The sequence below is a fragment of the Melanotaenia boesemani genome, chromosome 3, assembly GCF_017639745.1.
Source record: "Melanotaenia boesemani isolate fMelBoe1 chromosome 3, fMelBoe1.pri, whole genome shotgun sequence".
Lineage (NCBI taxonomy): Eukaryota > Metazoa > Chordata > Actinopteri > Atheriniformes > Melanotaeniidae > Melanotaenia > Melanotaenia boesemani.
The window spans coordinates 8,246,800-8,271,258 of record NC_055684.1 but is presented as its reverse complement, the minus strand read 5'-3'; the positions used below and the strand labels follow the sequence as shown (position 1 = coordinate 8,271,258).

General features: G+C 41.5%; 1 protein-coding gene across 2 annotated transcripts in view; it reads right to left on the bottom strand.

Annotated features, from left to right (window-relative positions):
- Positions 1-19,291, bottom strand: part of pik3c2b (phosphatidylinositol-4-phosphate 3-kinase, catalytic subunit type 2 beta) — a 31,394-nt gene extending 12,103 nt beyond the window's left edge. For both annotated transcript variants that reach the window (XM_041979960.1, XM_041979961.1), the window contains exons 1-14: positions 18,983-19,291; positions 8,876-9,763; positions 8,600-8,700; positions 8,356-8,516; positions 7,480-7,600; positions 6,642-6,753; positions 4,071-4,150; positions 3,638-3,848; positions 3,523-3,556; positions 2,861-3,056; positions 2,447-2,569; positions 2,136-2,303; positions 1,152-1,263; positions 305-447 (exon numbers count right to left, since the gene is read on the bottom strand). In XM_041979960.1, coding sequence (XP_041835894.1) covers positions 305-447; positions 1,152-1,263; positions 2,136-2,303; positions 2,447-2,569; positions 2,861-3,056; positions 3,523-3,556; positions 3,638-3,848; positions 4,071-4,150; positions 6,642-6,753; positions 7,480-7,600; positions 8,356-8,516; positions 8,600-8,700; positions 8,876-9,727 — 2,414 coding nt within the window. In that variant the 5' untranslated portion in view covers positions 9,728-9,763; positions 18,983-19,291. The remainder of the gene's footprint in view (positions 1-304; positions 448-1,151; positions 1,264-2,135; positions 2,304-2,446; positions 2,570-2,860; positions 3,057-3,522; positions 3,557-3,637; positions 3,849-4,070; positions 4,151-6,641; positions 6,754-7,479; positions 7,601-8,355; positions 8,517-8,599; positions 8,701-8,875; positions 9,764-18,982) is intronic.
- Between the last annotated feature and the right edge of the window lie 5,168 nt (positions 19,292-24,459).

Sequence of the window (24,459 nt, the reverse complement as noted above, 5' to 3'; positions counted from 1 at the left end):
GCCCAAATCCAACAAATTGGACTCATTCTTTAAGAACATCTGCAGACATGATGAGTCCTGCACTGAAACCAACAGTCAACACAGTCACATGGCCCATTGGTCACATGATCAGCTGGGTGGAGTTAGAGTCTGGGAAATAGAGCAGTTTTATGGGAATTCAGCTAGATTAACATCCACTGGCACCTCACTGGTTTTTACTGGTTTCATACAAAGATACAGAATACTAGAGTTTAGTTTAGAGCATCAAAATAAAAAAAGGGGGGGGGGGTATATGTGTGTGTGTGTGTGTGTGTGTGTGTCTGACCAGAAGAAGGCCTTCTTGTGCAGAACGTCCTGAAGCTGAATCTGACTGATAGTGTCCAATTTGCTGAATGTATACTGAGGACAGAAGTCTGCAGGAGGGGGAGTGCTGAACCGAACCTCGAAGGCTGATGAAGGGAAATCCACCTGAGGACGGACAGGAGGACAGACAGGTAAACAAACAGGTAAACATACAGGGGCCAATTCCAGAAATCTGTACCAACAAACTCAAGTTTTCGGGTTCCAGATATGCTGCATTGAGCTAGTTCCATCAACTGAGAATTTTCACCCAGTTAGGAACCGAAATAAAAATCTATCATCAATAGAGCTCCGATAACCATGGCAACTGTTGACAAAAAGCTACCAGTTATTTCTCCCCACTGGAACAAGAGGTTCTCATAGCAGTATATGAGTAATATGATGAGGAATTCTGGGAAAAAGGGAAGCCTGCTGCTAAGGGGAGAGAAACATCATGGGAGTCAATGTGAAAGTTGGAATCTACTAGTCCTCTGACTTAACTCAGAACATGTGGGTTAAAATATTGATGGAATAAAATCTTTTATTTAGGTTCAACCCCTTTGGAGATAAACTTGCATATAGGAAACTAAAGATGAAGACTAAAATCATCTTTTATAAAAGTTAAAGTATATTGTTCTTTGACCATGACTGGGCATCGTTTATTTCTGTTTCACACTGGTTGATTAACACACGTACGGCCGGAGAAATTGAGTGACCACAAAACAGCAGCCACTTAATTTCTGAAAAGGTTTCAACATAACCCCCTTTCTGGAACTGGCCCTGGTCTCCCACCATCCTGTACAGAGCTTCCTGCTGGCATGTGTAGCTCTCACCTGCAGAATGACGCTGTCTGGCTGACTGAAGTTGGGTGAACTCGTTCGGGCATTTCCACTCCCTGGAGTTGATGGCCACAGACCCAACAACTTCCTGCCGCACGTCAGGACGCTGCAGATACACACACACACACACAAACACACTCTGATCAGTCAACACACACCTGGATCATCTGAGTCCAACATGAGGAAGACAAATGTCCACAAATTCTGACTGATTTTGTTTTTTTGTGCTCTGACTGACCAGATCTCAACTCAGATACAGACTTTGATCAAAGTTGGCTCCAAATTTAAGTGAACTCAATTCCACCTCTGATCTAAGCTAGATTTTCATCCTGACTCTGATCCTGACTTTTGAAGCCAGTTCTGGCTTCCTGTAACATTTAGAATAGAGTTTAAAACTCTCCTCCTTAATGGTGAGGCAACATCTTATGTTAAAGAGCTCATATTGCCCCTCCATAGCACTGTGCTCCCAGACTGCAGGCTTATTAGTGGTTTCCTTGAGTCTTTAGAAGCAGAATGGGAGCTAGATCCTTCTGCCATCAGGCTCCTCTCATGTAGAATCGTCTTCCAGCTTGGGTGCAGGTGCTAGACACTCAGTGTGGCCTTAAAACTTTCCTTTTTGATGAGGCTATGGAGGAGGGGCCAAGATGTTTTCATTGTTTGTTCTACTGGACTTTAACCGTTGCTGTTGGTTATTGCTTATTATTGTTACATGTTTTTCTTTATGTATATTTCTTTCGGTTTGCTTTTAACTGTAAAATCTATCAAGAACCTGTTTCATGTTGATTTTACGCTTTAAATAAAAATTGATTGTTTGAGTGACTCTGATCGAAACTGGTCTCTGATTCTGACTCTGGGCCTGACTTCAATCATAACTTTGATCCCAACTCTGTTCTGGTAACAGAACCACCACCCTATCAGCTGATTCCTCAGCTCATTCTGATTGTGTAACTTCCTGTTTGACGGGGTCGTTAGACTCACTGTCTAAAGTTGAAGAGCGGCATGGTGACCCAGCCCAGGGCCTCCATGCTGCGGCGCTGCTTCCCCTTCTCCTCTGCTCCTCCAGGGGGCGGCAGCGGGCTGGCATACAATGTCACTGTCAGCTGAGACTCCCGAGGCAGCTGGTTTATCTGCACAGGGAAACACACTCTGGAGCAGAGAGGTGGGAGAGGGGGCCGTGAGAAGGGGCAGGGTCAAACAAAGGAAACATTTATGCTGTTTTACATAGGTTAAACTGATCACATGACAGTGTTAACCGGCAGATTCTACAGGTGAGGAGGACAGGCACGTACCTCTGGTCCCACACCACGAGGTGGAACAGGTACTTGCTGACCGACTGTTTGCTGGTGTGCTGTGGCGCACAGAGCTCCGCCCCTCCATGAGTCAGCGAGCAGGACAGGAAGAATCCCTCATAACTAACCAATCAGAGAGCAGAAAGGAAGCATGATGTCATGAGTAAATGAACACTAACCAGTACTCAGGTAAGCCTAATGATCTGCTGCTGACTGATTATTGAATTTGATCAGTTTCATCTGAATCTACAACAAAACCAGCTAGACAAAAGATGATGGATTGCGCCCGCTAGATTACACCTGCTAGATTAAACTACTACTACTTTATGGGAACATGGAGATTCCATATAGTGGAAACACTGACAGCGAGATGTGCAGGGTACTTATGCTGACTGTGTGTGTGTTCAGTTGTACCTGGCAGCCCAGGTGATGGGGATGCGGTGAGCAGCGTACACGTTGAAGGACAGCACGTTGGTGACAAGGCCAGCCTCCTGGACCGGCGCAGTGCAGCACTGGCTCTGTGGCGTGGTGTGGAAGTTAGCGTTGAACGTGCTGCAGTACAGCTCTACCAGATCCAATATGGCTGCTGTCAGCTTCTCCACCACTTTCTCTGCGCATCAGTAAGATCAGAAACAGCTGTTAGGATGAATCAGCAGACCAATCACACCTGCTTTACACCCGTTTCCTTCGAGGTCTGCAGGACTTTTAGGAGGACTTTTATCTGGAAGTTGGAGATCTGACATCAAATGAGGATTTATGAGAAAAATCTGAGGAAATATTTCTGGGAAAGAGAAGAGAATCCAGGTCCAGAACATTGTGTTTCAGGTCCAAGCCTCTCTTGTGCTGCTTTAAGGAGGAATTTTTAAGCTGTTTGGAAATAAATGTCTGATCTGTCAGACAATGAAAAGGTCAAACACCTTGTTGGTTCTAGATATTTTAACTAAACAGCAGGAATCTGTCATCAGGTTCGAAAGTTCAGTCCTGCCTCCAAATGGACAACTGTCCTGTCTGAGGACACTTTTTAAAAATCAGGTGTGTGTGTGTGTGTGTGTTTGTGTGTGGCGAGTAGTTGGTACCTCTGTTCTCTCTGACAGCCAGCACTGAGGCATCCTGGGAGGACAGACATAAACATGGTGGTCAGACCAGATCACATAATGAAACACTTTAAGATTTCATGTCCACACGTCTCACCTTCAGGACTTTCGGCTGCAGACGACAGGGACATGCTGGAAGCTGGTTCAGGGCCTGCGTCACATCAGGCGTTTCAACGGCAGCCAAGGAACTGCAGAGGGCTTTTGCCGATTGGACGAGACGCTCCACATGCAGCGGCAGCTCCGCCTCCGACAACAGGAAGGACTCGGCTTCGTTATGGAAGGTGTCGAGGAGCAAAGTCAAAGCTTCCCTGGTCAGACATACAGACATCAGAACCGGACCTGGATTCTGATCATTGGAACCAGTCCTTTGTTTGCATCATTAAACACAATTTACTCTTTATGTTGTAGTAGAACCCCAGTTTACTATCACAGAATATACATGGATGGATGGATATACATGGATATTTTTATTTATTTATTTTTTAAAAAAGAAGCAGCCCATCCTGTTCAACCAGGCCCTGCCCCCTCACCTGGTGACAGTCTGTTTGATCGGACGCTCCTGCAGCAGGATGCTGTGGTTCATGGAGGACGCTGTGTCATCGTCCTCTTTCTGTCAATCACAAAGAAAACAGCCGGTTCTGGTTGGTTCCGTTTTTCCACCCGACCCATTCCTGTTTGTTCTGCATCAGGTGTGTCTGGATTTCTAGCTTTAATTGGTCACTAACAGCCACCATTTCACATTAACTGAATGTTTGAGGTGAACCCAACAGAGCCGATGGGCTGGTCTGTGTCAGGTGATGTCACTCTGTGATGTCACTGTGTGCAGGCAGTTTACAGGTGGGGGTTAATTAGATCAATAAATGTCGTAGACCAAGAAAGTTGGTCAAAGCTCAATTTGTAGGGTGTAAATAAAACATAGATGGTATACAAAGCTCCTAAACCGTGTCTTATCTTCTAAAACTTCCACTACTGTTGCAACTACCGACCCCTACTGCCCCTACTGGTTACTCACGTTCTGAATTTAACACCTAGGACTAATTTCTAAGGATGTGAACAAACAAAACTTCAAGCAAACATGTGAGGCACACATGAAAAAATGTTAAATAATGAAATATTCACTAAACATTTAGGATAAATAAATATTTACGTTGAGGGTGATTTTTTTCTGGAGAGCTGATATTTAAGATGTCAGCTGGGAGAAAACTTTCAGCCTTGTAATTACTGCATTTTTCAAATAAACAAAAAGAATTAAATCTATCCTGTTAATAAAGTCATCTCCAAATACATGAATATACAACCCCCAACTACAAAACAGTTGGCAAGCTGTGCAAAATGTTAAAAAAAACAAAAAAACAATCTCTCAAACCCACATTTTATTCCCAACAGAACACAAACAACATACCGGATCTGACATTCCATGAAAAATATTAGCTCATTTTTAATTTGATGGTAGCAACACATCTTACAAAAGTTGGAACAGGGGTAACAAAAGGCTGGAAAATTAACCGGTACAAATAAAAAATGATTTAAGGGTAAATTGACAGCTAATGAAGTTCGTTGGCAACAGGTCAGTACCATGACTGGGTATAAAAGGAGCATTCCAGAGAGGCAGAGTCTCTCAGGTGTAAAGATGGACAGAGGTTCACAAATTGAGAAAAAGTGGGTCTAAAATTGTGTATTTTTCATCTTTAAACTTTGAAGACTTTGAGGCTCCCACCATCTACAGTGTATAATATTATCCAAAGATTCAGAGAATCAGGAGGAATCCCTGTGTGCATGGGACAAGGCTGGATGCTGGTGATCCTGGGGCCCTCAGGCAGCACTACATTAAAACCAGACATGATTCTCTACTGGAATTCAAGAACAAGTCCAGAAATCACTGTCAGTGAACTCAGTTCACCCTGAAATCCACAAATGCAGGTTGAAGCTCTATTATGCGAAGAAGAAGCCATATGTGAACAGGATCCAGAAATACCGCCATCTTCTCTGGACTAAAGCTCAATTAAAATAGTCTGAGGTAAAGTGGAAAACTGTTCTATAATCAGATGGATCACAGAAAGAACACTTTTACAGATGTGAAAAGAAGAGGAGATGCTGCACAATGGTAAGCATCACCCTAGAGATGTGTTGCTGCCATCAAATTCAAAATAAGATCATATGTTCCATGAAATAGTAAAAAATGCTGTTTTTATTTTCAAATGACATGGCACCTCAACTTTATTTTAACTTGAAATTGGAATTAAAATTCTGTGTATGTTGTATTTATTTTATTTATTTATTTTTGTCTCTATGTTTTTTGTCTATTGTAATTATATTAGTGATTATCTGTAAGCTTGTTTTAAGGGGGTGCTGTTGGCAGACCTCTGCAGTAGCTGCTGTTCACCTGCAGGTGTCACCTTCCCTCTCCAACATTTCTTTACTCTAAATATTTCAAAGAAGAAGATAAATGCAAGTTGGACTTTTCTCTCAGGTTGGAGTGCGACTGCTTCCTGTTTTCAGGCTGCAGCTGGTTTTATTTCCTCTAACAGCACCGGGAACAGAACCAGAACCTGTCAGGGTGATGGATGTGTGTTTATGAAGACGGTGTATATTCAGACTTCCTGTTTGTGTCCAGCTGTGTTCTAATGAGAGCTGCAGCTGCCAAAGAGTTGTGCTGTGACTGGCCGGTCTCACCTGTGTGTGTGTGTGTGTGTGTTTATATGTTTGAAAATATACGAGAGAAAATATGACAGGAAACGAACTACATGCAGCTGTCCACTGTGAAAATGAAGAAGGGAACAAACTGGAGGAGAAGGGACTGAGTGTCTTTACATAGTAGCGACTGAACAGCTGTGGAGCAGCTGGGGATAACTGGTCTGGGTTTCCCACTTGGACTCAGCAGAATTCAAAAAAGTCTAATAGATGCCTGACTTCCTGTTCACCATAATGGTTTAAATGTTTGTTTTTAAATGTTTTGAAAATGAAACAGAAACCACCTTCATATGAAGCCAGAGTTCTGGTTCTGAATTACATCCTGGTGAAACCATTACAGACGTGTCTGTGTGTGTGTGTGTGTGTGTGTGTGTGTGTGTGTGTGTGTGTGCGTGCGTGTGTTTTCAGACCGTGCGGGCCAACTCGGTGTTGACGGAAAACCTCTTAGTCAGAAACAGCCGGGCGTCCCAGTCAAACTTCAGACATTGTTGGACAAATTCCAGACCGGCCAGAGTCTGTGAGCTGTGGGACAGATGGACAGACAGATGGACAGATAGATGGAGAGACAAACCATCAGCATCAGTCTTCTGTGTTTAATTTTCAATCAGATCGGCTGATGTTTGGAGACTGGGATCAGTTTAACACTCAGCAGTAGTTTAACACCAGCGACAGATGTTTCAGGATCAGGGTTAACATTCGCACAACTGTTCCAGGATCAGTTTAACACCCACAGTGTTTGTTAAGGTATCAGTTTAACATACATGGTGGCTGTAGAATGACCGGTTTAAGACAAGTAGCGGCTGTTCCAGGATTAGTTTAAAATTCATGGCTGCTGTTCCAGAATAAGTTTAATACATGCAGCGACTGTTCAGTGATCAGCCACGAATGTTCCAGAATCAGGGTTAACATTCACACAACTGTTCCAAAATCAGTTTAACACCTGCAGTTTCTCTTAAGGTATCAGTTTGACATTCACGCTGGCTGTTCGGGGACCAGTTTAAGACAAGTAGCAGCTGTTCCAGGATCCGTTTAACTTCCATGGCTGCTGTTCCAGGATAATTTTAAAGCATGTGGCAGATGTTGAGAGATCAGTTTAACATCTCGTCTGATGCTGTGTCAAGAAAAGCATCAACCGCCGCTTGAACAGTGTAGTGGCAGCTTCATCTTAATGTCAGTCTGCTGGTCAGGAAGATAAAAAAAGCTGTCCTGTTCACCATAAAATGAGCTCCAACCCCAAGCCCTGCTTACTTGTCGAGAAACTCTTCTTGTCCGCAGACCTTCAGCAGGTAGTCATCCACATTCATGTGGTCCAGGTCATCCTGAGCGTAACACAGAGTCTGATAGATGAGCAGGTCCACTGTAGACGAGCCTGGATACACACACACACACACATACACACACAAAGAGAAAAGTGTTATTATCAAAGTGAATACGATTCTTCCAGTAGTTCCGGACCAAACTTCCCACCTGGAAACAGCCAGACATAGTTAATAAAGCTCTCAGTCAATAATCAATAATCTCATCTGGTTTCATATTGCTGGATCATTGACAGAAGACTGTAGCTTTTTATCAGGTTGTGATGTTCACACTGACATCTAACAAAGTCTATGGGCTTCGTTTCCATGGCAACGCAATAACATGAGTAGAAGTTCTCAACCATAACCGATTTTAACCAAACTGTTATCAGACGGCAGCACAGAGAGCAGCAGTGACTGCCTTCCTCCCCTCCATCTGCTGACCTCAGCTGTTCATGATGTCTTTACCTGCAGTTCAAACAACTCTGACAACCTGACCCGGTTCGGATGTTCATCCATGGATGTGGATCTGACGATCTGATGTGGTTCTGTTACAGTTAGATAATCAATCTTTATTCCCATGGCGATAAATGGCATCAGGAACAAGACAGGGAGAAGAATCCGGAAAGCTGTTCTCCATACTCATACAGAATTCCACAATTTTCCAGGTGTTCTGAAGTCTGCAGGATCCTGAACCGAGACGCTAATCATGACAAATTTACTCCTTTTTTTCTTGCTACAACCTTTGACCTCATTATCAGTTAAACTTATTGATTGCTTTTTGATAATAATACATCTCCTGACATCAGCAGTGAAGGCAGTGTCTCACCATCGCAGGTGAAGGCGAGCGGTTCCCTGAAGTGCTCGCTGACGATCGTAACCTTCACGCTAACGCCCAGAGCCTGATGCAGCTCATCCTGGCTCACAGCCGCCGACCACACAAAGCCGGCGTTCTTCGAGCGCTCGCTGTGCGGGTACGCTGAGCGCAGCCTGAGAACACACACACACACACACACATAGATGATGTCCCTGCTCAGGTGTGTAAATCTATCCTCACAGGAAGAAACACTCACACGTCCAGCATGTGACAGAAAGCTGCCACCTCCTCGTCTCGCTCCTCTGACACCTGGAACAGCTCGTATCCAAACCCGTTCATCCTGGAGCCCAGCGACACCTGTCAATCACACAGAGCTGGCCAATCAAAGCAGAGCTCCACCCACCAATCAAGCTGCATTTACAAACAATTCACAATCTGCTCTGATTGGCTAGAGCCCCGGCCAATCAGAAAACATGGTTCATTTCACTCATCACACTAGAACAGGAACCATCTGGTTGGGTCAAGGTCTTACCGGGTCAGCAGAAACCCGTCTCTGGTTTTTGTTGCTCTTCAGAACAGGTGCGTAGGTCCTGGGGGGCACCTGGGGGGGCAGGGTCTTACTTCGAGCTACTGGCTTCCCTGATTGTTCGGTGTTGGTCCTGTGAGCTCGAGGGCCCGGCTCGGTCTCGTTGAGTCGGATCAGAGACTCGTTGATGTTGTCGTAGTTCAGGTCTCTGGAGGGGACTTTGGGCTGGTCCACGTCGGGAGTGAACAGGTTCACGTCTCGGGGTGTGGTGGACCCTCGAGGGAGAAGGAATGGGTTCTCTGACCCTGCCGACAGGGGGATGGGGTTCCTTGGAGGAATAGCAGGGGGAATGCTATCGGAGAGGTCGAGGGGGCCTTTGGAAAGAAACCCTGACCCAGATCCAAGAGAGTCCCCAAAACTGGACCCAGCATGCTCTCTGAACTTGCCAACCTCAGGACTGTCCAGGATGTATGGGGACTCTTTGACGTAGCCCCCTTGTGGAGGGGGCATTCTGGCTGGGACGGAGTGTGGAGACCGGGATCCTCCAGGCTGGTTCAGGGAGGAGTCAGACCCAGAGAGCCCCCTCAGAAGACCCCCTCCAGACGGGGCAGGAATGGGCTGGCTCAGAGTGGGTAGGGGGCGCTCGATAGAGGGATTTGGAGTCTTGGAGCGGGTCTGGCTGAGAGCTGGAGATACAGTCTGGCTGGGTTCTCCTTTGTCCTGTCTGAGTCTGGAGAGGGCATCATATTCCATCTGCAGGGCTTCGGCCAGAACCAGTTCCCTCTGACTGAGACCCAGAGACTCCAGGCAGCCCCACCCTGCTTCGCCATTCTCCTTCTGGGTCTGAGCCGCCGACATGATGGAAGATCTGCTGATCGGCCGGCTGAAGACCGGCTGAGGATAGAAAACAAACACAGGAAAGAACATTTTGTCAGGTCCAGGTCTGAATAGGTTTCTGAACAGGTTTAGAAAAATTCAGAAACAGTGAACACCTAAAAATCTCCCTGAAGGCAGTATTGTTTTTGGCAGGCATCTCAGTTTTAGTCTTAGTTTTCAGGACTAAAATGTTATTAGTTTTAGTCACATTTTAGTCATTTCTAAGTTTGATAGTTTTAGTCCAGTTTTAGTCGACAAAAACTCAAAAAGGTTTTAGTCTAGTTTTAGTCAAATAAAAAAAGTATTAGTCTTTTAACAAATTATTTTAGGTCAATAATACGTATTAAAAAGTGGAATCAAGGTTGACAGGTTATAACAAGTATTGCAATTCATAAAACAAGTTAAGCTTAATGCTTTTGCATAATAACCAGATCCTTTACTAGACTGATAGCTTTAGCCGAGACTTTCCCATCAGCAGGGATGCAAAGCTGCCGTGTTATACTTAACTGCTGTTGGGCAGAAACCTTTTATTTCTATATTTCACCTCTTTTCATGAATTGATGCCCTACTTCATCATACAAACATGTCACACAAGAAAATAGCAGATCTATGAGTTCAACATATAGCAACACATTGTGAGCTTGTTGTTTGGTTATTTTCATCAATGATTACAAGATTAAAAGAAATGGTTTTAGACTTAGAAAGTTTCCCAGCCAACAGCATATACTTTCTGATCTACTTAGGGTTATGCATCGCACAGATAAAGTGCTAACTGTGTAATCAATTACTCCAAATAGCAAAGAGCAACAACATCCTTACGTTGGTAACTGTGGCTTTATTTCTGAGAATTTTCTGATGTGCAATACTCCACCCTGAACATACACAAGTCCAAAATATGAGCAATGTATGAGGAACACATGCTCAACTTGACCTGGTCTGCCAGTGAAATTATGATGGATCATAGTTAAAATATATCCATATATCGTTTCATCGCTTCCACCAAACCCCTTCATCAACGCTGCCGCCATGATTCATCTATGAATAAATAAACTTCTTGTCTGTGTGTGTGCTGCACGTCTGGTTTGCAGCAGCATTGTTGACTGACAAATTGCGCTCACAATAGGCAGAAATGTGCATTTTTAATGTCGGACAATCAGCCCTTGAACATTTTCGTCTCGTCAACGAAATCTCACAAACGTCTCATCATGTTTTCATCACCTGAGAACCATTTTTAGCTCGTCACCGTCTCGTTATCGTCATGAAAAAAGGTTTGTCAACTACATAAATTCATCATCGTTGATGAAAACAACACTGTCTGAAGGACTAATTTCTTTGGATGAGAAAGGAGAAGAAGGAAGAGGAGGAGGAGGAGGAGGAGGAGGAGGAGGAGGAGGAGAATGGGACAGTCTTTATGTTTTCCTAATGATTATATGTGCTGTAATCAGTGCAACTTTTCAAACATGAATATGCTACACACACATACACACGGACAGATTTCCAGATCATTTCTGCTACCTGGACACATCAGACTTCAGTCTGTCATCTTTGATTCTGATGAATCATTTTGAGTCGATCAGAATCGGATCAGCTCATCATTACTATACAGATCCGAAGCTCCATCCAAAATTCAAGATTTTTTTTGTGATAATTGCTGATAATTCTTATCATAACCTGATTCTTTGTGATCAGTTTTTTAAAAGACATTTTAAAAAAAACTGTTAATAACCAATGTGTTAAGAACTTTAGAGGTCCTCTGGTCCCAGGCTCTGGTTCTGCTACTTCATACCCATGCTGAAGGTTCAAGCTTCAAGGTTACCCATGGGTAGATTTGTTTTGCAGGAACAACAACAGCATTTGGCTTTCCATAACAAAACACACACACATTGAACCTAACAGACAGGTACTTGATAGAGTAAAAAGTCCAAAACGAAAACAAAACAAACAAAAGCTCAGTTTAATATAAATCAGGAACTGGCTCAGAACAAGAACCAGAACCAGAGCAGGGAAAGGTCCACATTGTTCTGAGAGGATCTGTGACCACACAGGCTGACAGGGGCTGGGTCAGTGTGTCAGTAAACAGCCCCCACCACAAAGAAAAGCCTTTTCAAAGGAGCAGAGAACAAAGAGCTGTATCACATGACTGAAACACAATGAGGGGTGGGGTCACTGTCTAAGCCCCTCCCACTACCCGGACACACACACGCGCGCACATACACACTACACAAAGAATAAAAGGACTTCCTGCCATATTTCCTTGGAACATTGCCACATCCTGATGGGAAGTCAGAACTGATCAGTTTCCTCTGACTGCTCCAGGTGTTCCTGCAGGTCCAGGTGGATCACATGACCTCATCAGTGCAGTTTAACTGCTGAGATTGCAGCAGCACACACACACACACATCTGCTTAACAGCATGTTTCCATCATTGTGGGTGTGTGTGAGCTCAGCTGTTCCGCTGTTTACTCTTATTAAACTGAAACCAAAGACAAAATAGTTGAATCAGATCCTAATCCACATGGATCCAAACAACAGACTTCATGAACAGGATCTTACTTCCTGTTGAGTCATCCTGGACTTTGTTTAAAACTGGATGGAACCGGTTCTCAAACTAAATTATTATTACTCGGCTAAAGGTCATGGATATGACATAACCACCATGGCAACGCAACACCATGGGAGGAGACGTCAGGAGATGTTTTATAGTGCAGTGACGGTTGTTGTGGACCAGCAGGGCGAATGCTGTTTGCTGAACATCTGCAGGGACATGGGTTCGATTCTGACATGACGGGGCCCACAGAGGCCCCTGGAATGAGGGGTTTTGTTATTGATGTGCGGTATCACTCATTTTCTTTCCAATCCGACACCAAGTAAAATACAAGCCAGTATCTTTGATACCAGCCCGATACCGATACTTTGAACAGAAACTTACTTCCAAATCAGGCTATGCTGAAGGAAGTGGTAGTTACATTTCTATAGAATACTTGATGGCTCAAACTGAGATTATCAGTAAAATGCATCAATATATAAATGACTGCATGTTTGTCAACCTTTAGTCTAAATAAATCTATTAAATATTTTTCAACTGTATTTTTTTATTTTTAAAACCCTACAATGGCTGTTTTACTGAATATTTAATGATAGCAGCCTCTGCAGCATCCTTACCAAGTAAATCTAGGTCTGTTGAATTAATGTGAGCTGATCTCAGGGAGACATATCACTCCAAGCTGAACTCATACAGATATTTATCACAGCATTTTATTATTTAATAACCATATTTAATACTGTACATAAAACAGGATGCAATAGTCTTTAGAACGAGGGGAACTTCTGTTGTTGGAACATCAACACAAAACCTGAAACCTAGCAGACAGGTGGAAATCGCTTTCCCACAATTTAGCAGCAGTGGTCCACAGCTCCACATTTCCTCCCTCTGAATAGTGGTTAGTACCTGCCTGCAGCATCAAAGGACTCCAAGAGTGACGTGTCTCACCCTTGCAGCATCTGTCCCTCTCCTCCTCTTCCTCGACATAATTTAATTATATTCTGTTATGGTCGACTCTCAGATGTTTAAGGAGGTTTGTGATATTGCTACAACACCTCCATGTCCTCCCACACATCATACACCACAGTTGCTGTTCAGCTCCACCCGTGATGCTACGGCCTGAGTGAGTGAGATGCGCTGCTGCGCCACCCCGCTGGGCCATTTCACATATAACTATGGCAGACGGAAGAAAAAGTAGTTCCGGCCAAGTGGGTATAATTTAGAGAAGATCCTGATATTATAGTTACTTTCCACTGTATTCCAGTCTGTGATAGACTACATTTCGTCTACATTGGTCGGAGAGGCCGTAGGCGCAGAATGGCAGCCACGTTTCCGTCAGCTTGCCCCAGGGCAGCTGTGGCTACACACGTAGCTTACCATCACCAGGTATGAGTGAGGAGTGGATGAATAATGGATTCACACAATGTAAAGCGCTTTGGGTGCCTTGAAAAGCGCTATATAAATCTAATCCATTATTATTATTATTATTATTATTTCTACCCCAAATCAGCAAAACATCCATATTCTAACATGAAAATTGATTGTAGAACATATCAGTAGCACCAACATTTTGCTGTCGATCTGCACATCACTAGTTTTTGTTATAACTAAATATTAGTTTGTTTATCCACTCATGAAACATGTTTATTTGTAAGATTTTTAGAGCAAACAGAAAATCGAAATAAGCCAGAGTTTAAAATCCAAAATGTTCTATTCAGGGATTAACATCAAGGTTTAGGTGCTTTTTATTTGCCTAATAAATACAGGATTATCCTAATTATTGAACAAGACATATTAAAATTAAAGAACAAGTCAAAGCTCTGAGTACCAAAGCTCATCTGCTGTTGTGACCCTGCCTATCACAACTCAGGAAAATCTGAAATACGGTCACATTTCATAATGACAAGCTACTGTTCACATCTAATTGCTGCGACTGGATTTAGTTACATTTCAGGGCCCATCTGCAGTCATTTAGCAGTTTTTCACCCTATCTGAACCAGGCACAACCTGTTTAACACTGGACTATTTAACTTTATTTTCTTAACAAAAACTTCCAACACAGAATATATAAAAAGTTTTATCTGTCTTTTAACTATTTTTGTTTATCATCTAACTTTGTATTGTTTTTTTATTGCAGTTAAGGGTAATTGTTGAGCATATGAAAGAGCTACTAAACTCATTTTGTTGTACTGCAGTCGTATTTGCAGTAACAAACTTCTCCTCTGTTTGTCTCATCATCTCTCTCAGCTATGATCGTGTCACCAGAGAAAACAACACACTGATTTTTTTTTAACTCAGTGACTGTTATCATTGCCCTTACTGACTAATTAGCAGCTAAGAAAATAATTTCTTTGTAACTTAAACTTTTACGTTGACTCACTAAAATATCTCCTGATGCCCTCCTTTCTTTTCTTTGCTCCTGAAGTTCTGACTAAAGACACAACCACCGTTGGCAGCATGGCTCTGTGCTGCCAGCTAGCCCTACTAGAACGCTGATCGCCAACGGAAAAAAAAAATCCTACTGACAAAAAATCCTAATTATTTTTGGTCAATACTGAAATCAACATTATTTAACATGATTTGCACATTGCATCAAAGCAGGATATTCACCCCCACTGCAGTTTTTTTTAATTTATCCATCTTTTTTAGTTTTATTATCTTAGACTGACAATTTAAAAGCATAATATATATATATATATATATATATATATATGAACACACACACACATATATGTGAAAAAAACACTGTTCACACACCACCAGCGGGTCTGGGACGGGTTGGTGTAGTTTGGTAAAGACTGATCTCTGTTGCATTTCACCTTACCTTTACCCGCTAAGTGGCATATCGGCTGGATAACAATAGATGCATCAACTATGCAACAGTGTGACATCATACCGACGTGACACCTTGAATTATAAGTAAGAAGAATGTGACACAGAATCAAAGGCGGAGAACGGTTAACATTCAGCTGTTCTTTCTTCTTGGCTTTAAACAACAAAAAAATCCATCGTATATTTAAACATGGAGCTGTTCCTGCTTTGTTCTTAATGCGAGCTGCACAGGAAGTTATGATTCTTTCAACCAATCAGTGGATTGCAACGTGTCAATCTCCACCCTTTAGGATCAGATCCGTAAGATTGGGATCCCAACGGAAAAGTCTGAAAAAGTGGGACAGTTCAGGCTGAATATTCTTGTACCTCTCCCAGTTTTTATCTGTGGAAGTTCAAAAAAAAAAAAATAAAAAATAAAAAAAAAAGTCTGATGATGGAAACAGGGCTATAAATCAGCTATTTGAAGTCTAAAAAACTTCTCCCTGCATAAAACATGGTGTGTTAATTCAGCTTCTGAATATCCGGGATCACATTGGCACAGACAACTAGTGCTGAACGATTAAGACGTCGCGATTAGCAGATCACAAAGAGCACGATTAATTTACTTGTTATACAGCGTCTGATCCAGGTTTCACACCTGCACATCCACGGTTTACAAATCCCCTTTCTTCAGACGTAGTTCCTGTCGTCTTTCTTGTGCAACAGTAGAGCCCTCTCTCTGAGAATTGAAAAAAAATGCATCCAGCTCTCACAGCTGGGGAGAAAGCAGCGCAGAGAGGACATAGAGGACGGAGTAACTGGATGTTTGTGCAAAACTGCTGAGAAAGTACGAGTTACTCTCCCTCCTCATGTCCTCGGATGGGCTTTGCACCAGTGGGGCATGTGAATCAAATTTCTCCCGGCGAGAGGATTCAACACCTCAATAAAACGAGACGAAGAGGAGGTAGGCTACATGTTTATATTAAACATCTTGTCAGAGAAACTGGATGCACGATATTGGATTTTAGCTGACATCCGAAATGCCAATATTTTACAACTCATTTGGCCAATAACATTTACTGACATTGCCATCCACACCCCTAACTGCAGATATTATCCAGTTTCCTCTGTTGGAAAATTAAAATATTGTATTATTCTGCATACTCTTTGTCCTGTTGGCCTCTTGGCAAATGTATACGTAAAAAAAAAACTCATTGATGATGTAATATTTACTCCTTGTGAAAAATAAGAAAAATATTTTAACTTGCTTTATGTACAACATGTCATATTGAGTCATGACAATTGTTTTCATACCATACAAGTAAGATATGTGCATCCTATCCTCCTTAAAACAGTTTGGGACTATATTCAGCACGTTATTTTATCAGTTATTTATATTGTTGGAATGGCCGATATTCAATATTTAATTTTGAAGCTGATATCAGCCAATACCGATATCCTGCCGATAATATTATGTATCTTTAGTTCAGATCTCAGAAAATGTCTTGACTGTAATAAAACCAAAGTATACTGGATCCATTTTAAGCTGTGATACGTCTGAGAAATCCCTACAATGACAGTAAATTCCGCTTGTTTATCTGAAAACTTTGTGATAGACATGAAGTTCTCAGCATAACAGGAATTTTTCCATCTTCACCTCCCTGGGAGAGTAAAAAAAAGAAAAAGAAAAGGAAAGGAAAACAGGATTTCTGTGATTTTCAGGCCACATATTGTCCAATATGCATCTCTGCTGTTAATTATAGCCTGCCAAAAGTAAGGGGATCGGCGAGTATTTGTGATGCTAGTATCGGCCCAACTCTACCATGAAAGATGTAAATTAATCACGTACTTTGCTCTTTACTTGCTGATCCTAAGGGCATAGGTGAGTCTTTCTGTCTAAACACCATCCGATACCATGGAAACGTAGTAAGAATTCGCTTTTTCCTGCCAAACTCCTCCATCCACAGACACAGGAAGTTACTCAATTTTGCTAAAAAATTGCAATCAACATTATTTAACATGACTTACACATTGCACCAGAAAAGCAGCTACATGTGAATCACTGTTGTGCTAACATTTAGTATTAGCATTATGTTAGCAATTTGGCGTCATTACTCATTACGAAATCCCACCAGCAAAACAGCGACATGCCTAACAAGCAGGACGGAAGTTTCCAGAGGCGGAACGAATGCTGCCAGATTTAACAGCAGAAACTGTATACAGCTTTTCTTTTCAGCTTTCAGCGTCAGTCGGAATTACGTCAACAGTCCAAGAGTTACAGTATTTAGAGGAATGTGAGGATCTGTTTTTAGAGGCTTAGAGGAAAAGCGCAACAAACCGCAGAAACAACAAACACTGGCAAACACTTAAAAAAAAAACGTGAGGAATTTTTAAAAGAAAGCCAGAAAACCACAACAATAACAAAGTTTTAGAATTCGTTGTCCTGAATGACCAGCTCCTGTCTGTCAAGGAAAACTTTTACTGCAAGTCCAATTCCAAGATGTTTTTCAATAGAAACTCTTTGATTTAAGTTTATCTACTCAATAATTAAAAAATAGGTTTCATGACAATCTTTGTTTTCATGTGTTAATTGGTGTTTAACCTATGCTTGGTCATTGAATAGTAGTATATAGTAAATATAATGTATTTACATTATAAATTTAATAGCTGCTTCACATGGAGGAGACTGGTAGAAACTCAGGGTTACTCATAGTAAAAGTGCCAGAGAGGACGTTTACTTCACGGCATCAGCTACCATTTGATTTAAGGTTTCTCTTTCTGTGATGGAAAACCCAGAGTTTCCCTCAACTCAGGGTTACCATACTCAGAGTTATAACATAACCTACTTTCTGGAACGCCCCCTCTTCAGATCATTGTTGTTGTTGTTCTCAGCTGCTGCAGCTGATAAACAGAAAACACAGCAGATGTTTCTGGTATCAGTTTTGCACCCTGCTATCCAGAAGAGAGGATGTGGTTTATTTACAGTTTCTTAAACGATGACAGTAACATTTTCAGTTTCTATGGGTGCACGCGCGTGCACACAGAGAAAAAATACAAATGCTGTAAATACTTCTTGCAGTTTTAGAGTCAGAACAACCTAACAGCTCTGTTACTTTTTATATGTATTTGTACCCACGTTTTGACACATGGTTGCATCCTGCTGTGAAAACAAGCTGCACTCTGACAGGTTGTTTTGGTTCTTTTAACTCTAGTTAGTTGATTTCAGGTGTTAAGAGAGTGAAACTGCGCAGGCGCGGAGACAAACAGGTGACAGGTGCCTCTGGCAGCAGCTGCAGATCCAGTCAGACTGCTGCGCAACGTTTGCAGATTAACGACACCGTCGGACCAGAGTCCATCCACAGACGAGACACTGTGCCGTGGCCCTGTTAGCCGGCCACACCGCCGGTTTCCGCAGGTCTTTCCGTTACTGTGTTTACACCCGAACGGCTGCACTGAAGCAACCTGACTGTTTACACGCTTTCAACTCAAATACAGCTCGATTTCTGTTGTTGTGGTGTTTTTCCAAACACTTTCTGCCACAGAGGGCGGCGGCGAGCAGCCCGAGCCACTTCTGAAAGGCTAACATCAGCCGGCCACAATAACACGCGTGCACGAGGATCGTATATGCGCCGAATTCACTCCAAAATCTCAAAGATGAGGAAAGAGCATTTGAACCGTGAGGAGCACGATGACATGTTCAAAGAAAGCCTAAATCCTTCTTACAGTCAAGTATTTGAATGAAGTTTGGTTTAACTCTTCCACATAGACGCAGGGCTGGTGGAGCGGCGCGGTACTGAAACAAGTGATTTGTTACAAAGTCGCTGGTTCCAGCAGATTTATTCTCTGTTAGCCAACACCATTCGGCCGCAGGTGTGCAATCATACCTGACTCTCTGTCTACGGTGTCCGGGAGCGACCGCTGGTTGCCATTTTAACACGTTTTACTTTCCTCCGGGAATCACATCGATCCTCCACAGTCGGTTCCTGGGTGGAGTATCCAGGCAGATTTACGGTGTCCCGTCGCTCTGCGGTCCGTTTTCCTCACATTCAGGCGGCAGAGTGGACTTGCTGCTCCGCCGTGCTCATTGTCCGTATTTTATATATATATAAAAATTGAGTCCGTAGCTCAAGGTCCCGGTGGTTCTCCTGCCCGGTCTGAGGCGAGAACCGCGGCTTCTACGTCAGCCGCTGCTGGACAGCTGCAGACATGCGCAGTCAATAACCTCAAATAACACATTCAGTTTCCGGTTGATCTTTTAAATAAAACGAATAATTAATACCTTATTTGATGAAAATCTGTCTTTTAAAATAATCTAACTATATAAGATTCAGTTCACATCAATTTATAAATATAATCAATGTTTGGAACACATTAATTTATTCTTCATAGTTTCATGTCTTTTCCCTTGTGTTTGGTTTTGATTTGATTTGGTTTGAACTTATGATCTGAGCCCTGTTACTTCACTTTAAATGATCAACAACTAATAACAGAGACTGATAAAGAATTTAAGAATCTAATGTGTACAAAGCAAAAAAGAGCTGTAATAATAAATGAGAGAAAACGTCTGGTCTAGGTTAAAACATGTCACTTATGTACAACCTTTGTATAAATGTTTTGCGGACAGCTGTTTGATTCCTGTTAAATTTAGTCACTATTAATGTTAAGACGTTATAAACATGACTGGGCAAGAGAGGACATGGCAGCAAGTCCAGATAAAAGAACATTTTACAGTTTGGAAAGTTTTAGCTAGTTTTGAGTCTGGTTTTAAATTCTTGTTAACTAGCCTGGTTATTACTAGTTAAAGCATAATTATTGACTAGTCATGAGCTTGGTTATTACATAGTTGGTACCTAGTTGTAAGCCTGATTATTTACTTATCAGCTTGGTTGTTAAAAAGTTATCAGCCTGGTAATCAACTAGTTGTGACTAGTTAAGTTATTCGGATTGATGATTATTCTAATTTTAAAAGATCAAATAGAGACAAAGGAGAATAAAATTGAGTTTTAATAAGTGTTATTTAACATTTTTTTATTTTTAATATTTTTTAAATGGATCTTAATTTAATTCTGACGGAAAAAATGTAAATAATAAATTAACAGTTCCAAGAAAAACAAGACTTTTTTGCAGAGGTGTCCTGTCCTAGAGGACCACAATCCTGCAGGTATTCAATGTGTCCCAGCTCCAACACACCTGGCTCAAATTAATGAGTTATTGTGCAGAACTTCATAGGTTGTTGAATTAATTTAATTTAAGTCAGGTGTGTTGAAGCAGGGAAACAGTTTTTTGTTAGTTTTGTTTTTACAGGAAGTCTGTATGAACACCTGATGAAAATTATCACTGTTTACTGCAAAATAACAACAGAAAATACACAATTAAAATGTTTGTTTACAAGTGATTACTTACTAATAAAACATAAAAAATGTAAATAAATTGATACATATACAAAATTCAGTTAGATAAAATTGATTCTGCCAAAGAAAAAAAAAACTTCAAGGGGAAAAATAAACAAGGGTACAAACAAAGCTTACCTTTGAAAAATATAATGCAATGATTTCCAAATCTCATCAACTCATCTTTTATACCCAGTAGAACATTTTACCATTTATAGAAAATATTAGCTTAATTTGAATCTAATGGCAGCAACACATTCTAAAAAGCAGTTCCAGGGTGATGTTCAGCATTGTGAAGCATCTCCTCTTCTTTTAACATCTGTCTGTAAACATCTGGGAAGTGAGGAGACCAGTTTCTGGAGCTTTAGTAGAGGAATGTTGCCCCATTCTGGTCTGATGCAGGATTCTAGCTGCTCTACAGTCCTGGACCTTGGTTGCTGGATTTTTGCTTTCATGATGCTCCAGATGTCTTGTATTGGTGAAAGGTCTGGACTGCAGGCAGGCCAGTTCAGCAGCCGGATTCTTTTCCTGTGAATACATGCTGTGATGGATGCAGGATGTGGTTTAGTATTGTCTTCTGAAGTCTGCAAGGCCTTCCTGGAAGAGATGTTGTCTGGATGGGAGCAGATGTTGCTCTAAAACCTCCATGTATTTTTTAGCATTGATGGAGCTTCACAGATGTGGAAGCTGCCTGCGCCATAGACAATAATACAACTCCATACCATCAGAGATGCAGGCTTTACAACAAGCTGGATGCTCCCTCTCCTCTTTAGTCTGCAGGACACAGTGTCCATGCTTTACAGAAAGAATTTTATATTTTGATCCATCTGACAGCAGAATGGTGGATCAAAAACCACCTTGGTGCTCTGGCCCCGTCTGTAACCAGCCTCAGAAATCTTGGGGTTGTGTTTGATCAAGCTGTCTTTGGAGGAATATTCCCAACAGCTAACCAAAAATTATTTCAATCATTTGAGAAGTATCTCTAAAGTTAGAAGAATGTTGTCAAAATCAGCTACTGGAACGATCATTCACTTTTATCCCATCTCATATTGATTATTGTAATTCTGTTTTCACTTGTTTCAATAAGGCGACGCTTAACAGACTTCAGTTGGTGCAGAACTGGTACGCCCAGAACAGCCCACATCACCCCTATTTTATCAAGCGTTCATTGACTTCCAGTCAAATATCATACTGACTTTAAATTTTAGTTTTGACTTTCAGGGCGTTACATGGTGAGGCCCCCCAGTATGTTGCTGTGAGACTTGCTGTGTCCTACTCCTCAGGGTGCACCACGAGGAGTAGGGACCCCTGCACCCTGTCCCAAAGACACGTTTTAAAACCAGGAGCTTTAGTCCAGAGAAGACAGCGCTGTTTCTGTGTCCTGTTCACTTATGGCTTCTTCTTTGCATGGTAGAGCTTTAACGTGCATTCATGGCTTTTAGGGTGAACTGTGTTCACAGACAGTGATTTCTGAAAGTTTTCTTTAGTCCATTTGGTGATTTCCAGCAGAGAATCATGTCTGTTTTCAATGCAGTGCTGCCTGAGGGCCCCAAGATCACCACTATCCAGTTTTAGCTTCAGTCTTGTCCCGTGTGTACAGAGATTCCATCTGATTCTCTAAATCTTTATACACTTTATTATACCCTGTAGATGGTGGGATTTTCAGTCTTCTTAATTTTATGTTGAGGAACATTTATCTGAAATTGTTCCACAGTTTTTAGATGCACTTTGTCTCAGATTGGTGAACCTTTGTCCATCTTTACATCTGAGAGACTCAGCCTCTCTGAAATGCTCCTTTTATACCCAGTCATGTTACTGACCTGTTGCCAATTATCTTGATTAGTTGTCAAATTCTCTTCTAGCTGTTTTGGATTTGTAGCAATTATTTTTCCAGTCTTTTGTTACATGTGTTTTAACTTTTTAGGGATGTGTTGCTGCCATCAAATAAAAAAAAAGCAAATATTGTCCATGAAATGGTAAAATGTCTCAGTTTCAACATTTGATATGTTGTTTATGCTCTGTTGGGAATAAAATATAGGCTGACGATTTTACACAGTGTCCCAATGTTTTGGGAATTGTGGCTGCACAAAAACTGCTCAATTTCTCAGGACTCTTATCTGTTTCTTCCACTACTTCTGTTAAACTTTTTGAACTGTTCATAACTGACTTTTCTGCACCAGGCAGGAAAAACAACAATGACACATCAGTTCCTGTGCAGCAGTTTCAGCCTGAACCAACATTTAAAAGTTCTGGCTCCACCTCCTGGGGATGAATGCTGACAGATGGAGAGGATGTGATGCTGACATCCCTCTGATGAAGTTATTATTTCCTTTATGACATGTTGAGACTTCAAGAAGAGTTGGTGGAATAAATACACTTTAATGGAAATTATGTATTTTCCTGTTTTATTTTCTTAAACAATATATCCCACTTTTGACCAGCAGAGGGCAATGTGTCCTTTCTGCTGTCTTCAAACGGATGCTAGTCAACTAAGATCCTGCAACATGAGCCCATATAATCTATGATTTATTTATTTATTTATTTCTTTACAGCATAGATGATGGCTGATAGATCAATGTGGAGGCAAAATGTCACTAAAACATGTTGACAAATTACTTAAAGGCTCAGTGTGTAACTAAATCAAAGGTCAATGACAGAAAAATTTAATATATCATTAAAAACAGGGTTTTTTCTAGTTACTTTACGTTTTGTTCCCTTGAATGAGCCATTTATGTCTACTTCCCATGGGTCCACATACATGGCAGCTGCCATATTTGTGCCACCATTTTACTATGGCATCTCTCGAAAATGACTGTGAGAACCCTATGAGCTTTAAAACTACAGTACTGGCATTTTACGGCAGAGTCTGCTTTTCTTGGTCACTTTAAAATATGCATGAAAAATTAATCAACCAACAAAGTGACAAGTAACTTTTATTTCCAACTAAAACTGAATTCTAACCTGCATTTGATCATTTAGAGCTCTGTAGAACAGGAGTGTCCAAAGTCTGTCCTTGAGAGCTGCTGTCCTGTGGTTATTGGATGGTTCCTGTTGCAGCACACCTTAATCAAATTTAAGGGTTAACATGAAAGGGCAAAACCTGACAACAAGCCATTTAATTTTAATCAGGTGTGGTAGTGCAGGGAAACATCTAAAACCTGCAGGATTGCAGCCCTTGCCTGATGTAGATGAAGACAGTACACATTGCTGAAGTAGTTACCCTGTAGTCCAGTCATTGCTGCATCTGAGGCCCCCGGATCCACTCAGATGAAAACACGTTTATGTCTGGAAGACTTTAGGCAACCGACAGCCACCTTCTATTTACAACTGTGTTTGGCATTTTTAATAATTTAGTCCATCTTTACCTCTAAATGTCTGCAATTCTTACACACTGAACCTTTAAGCTACTTAAATCCTTTTACAAACTCTGTGATGTCATGTTGTGTTTATCTGACTAATGTTAGCTAAACATGAAGTTTATCTGCAGCTAACCAGTGGACCTGGACAAAGCCCAGTGGATCAGGGGAAGCTAACATCAGACAAATATGGTGGAGAAAAGCGGGTTTAGGAAATTAGCCCAGAACGCTAGCTAGCACGCCTGCTGACAGGTTGGAGAGGTAGTAGCCAGGGTGGCACTGGCCACCCCTGAAATCTGATTTGACACCCCAAACTGCCACCTTAGATGATTATTTAAAAATATTGACATTTGGCTGCACATTACTAGAAGAAATTTAGTCCCTGTTCAGAAAGAACTACTAATGGTAATTATTAACCTAATGTTAGCATGAAGCTATGTAGCAGTGCTAATCTCGTTATATAGAAGCACTAGATTAAGATAAAGTGAGGAAACCATATAGCTTTCAGTGAGTTTATTTAGCGATTACACATCAACTCAGTTAATCAGGATTTTCATATTGGAGCTGAAAATCAACCATAAAGATGCTCAAACAGTACCCCAGTATTCACATTTT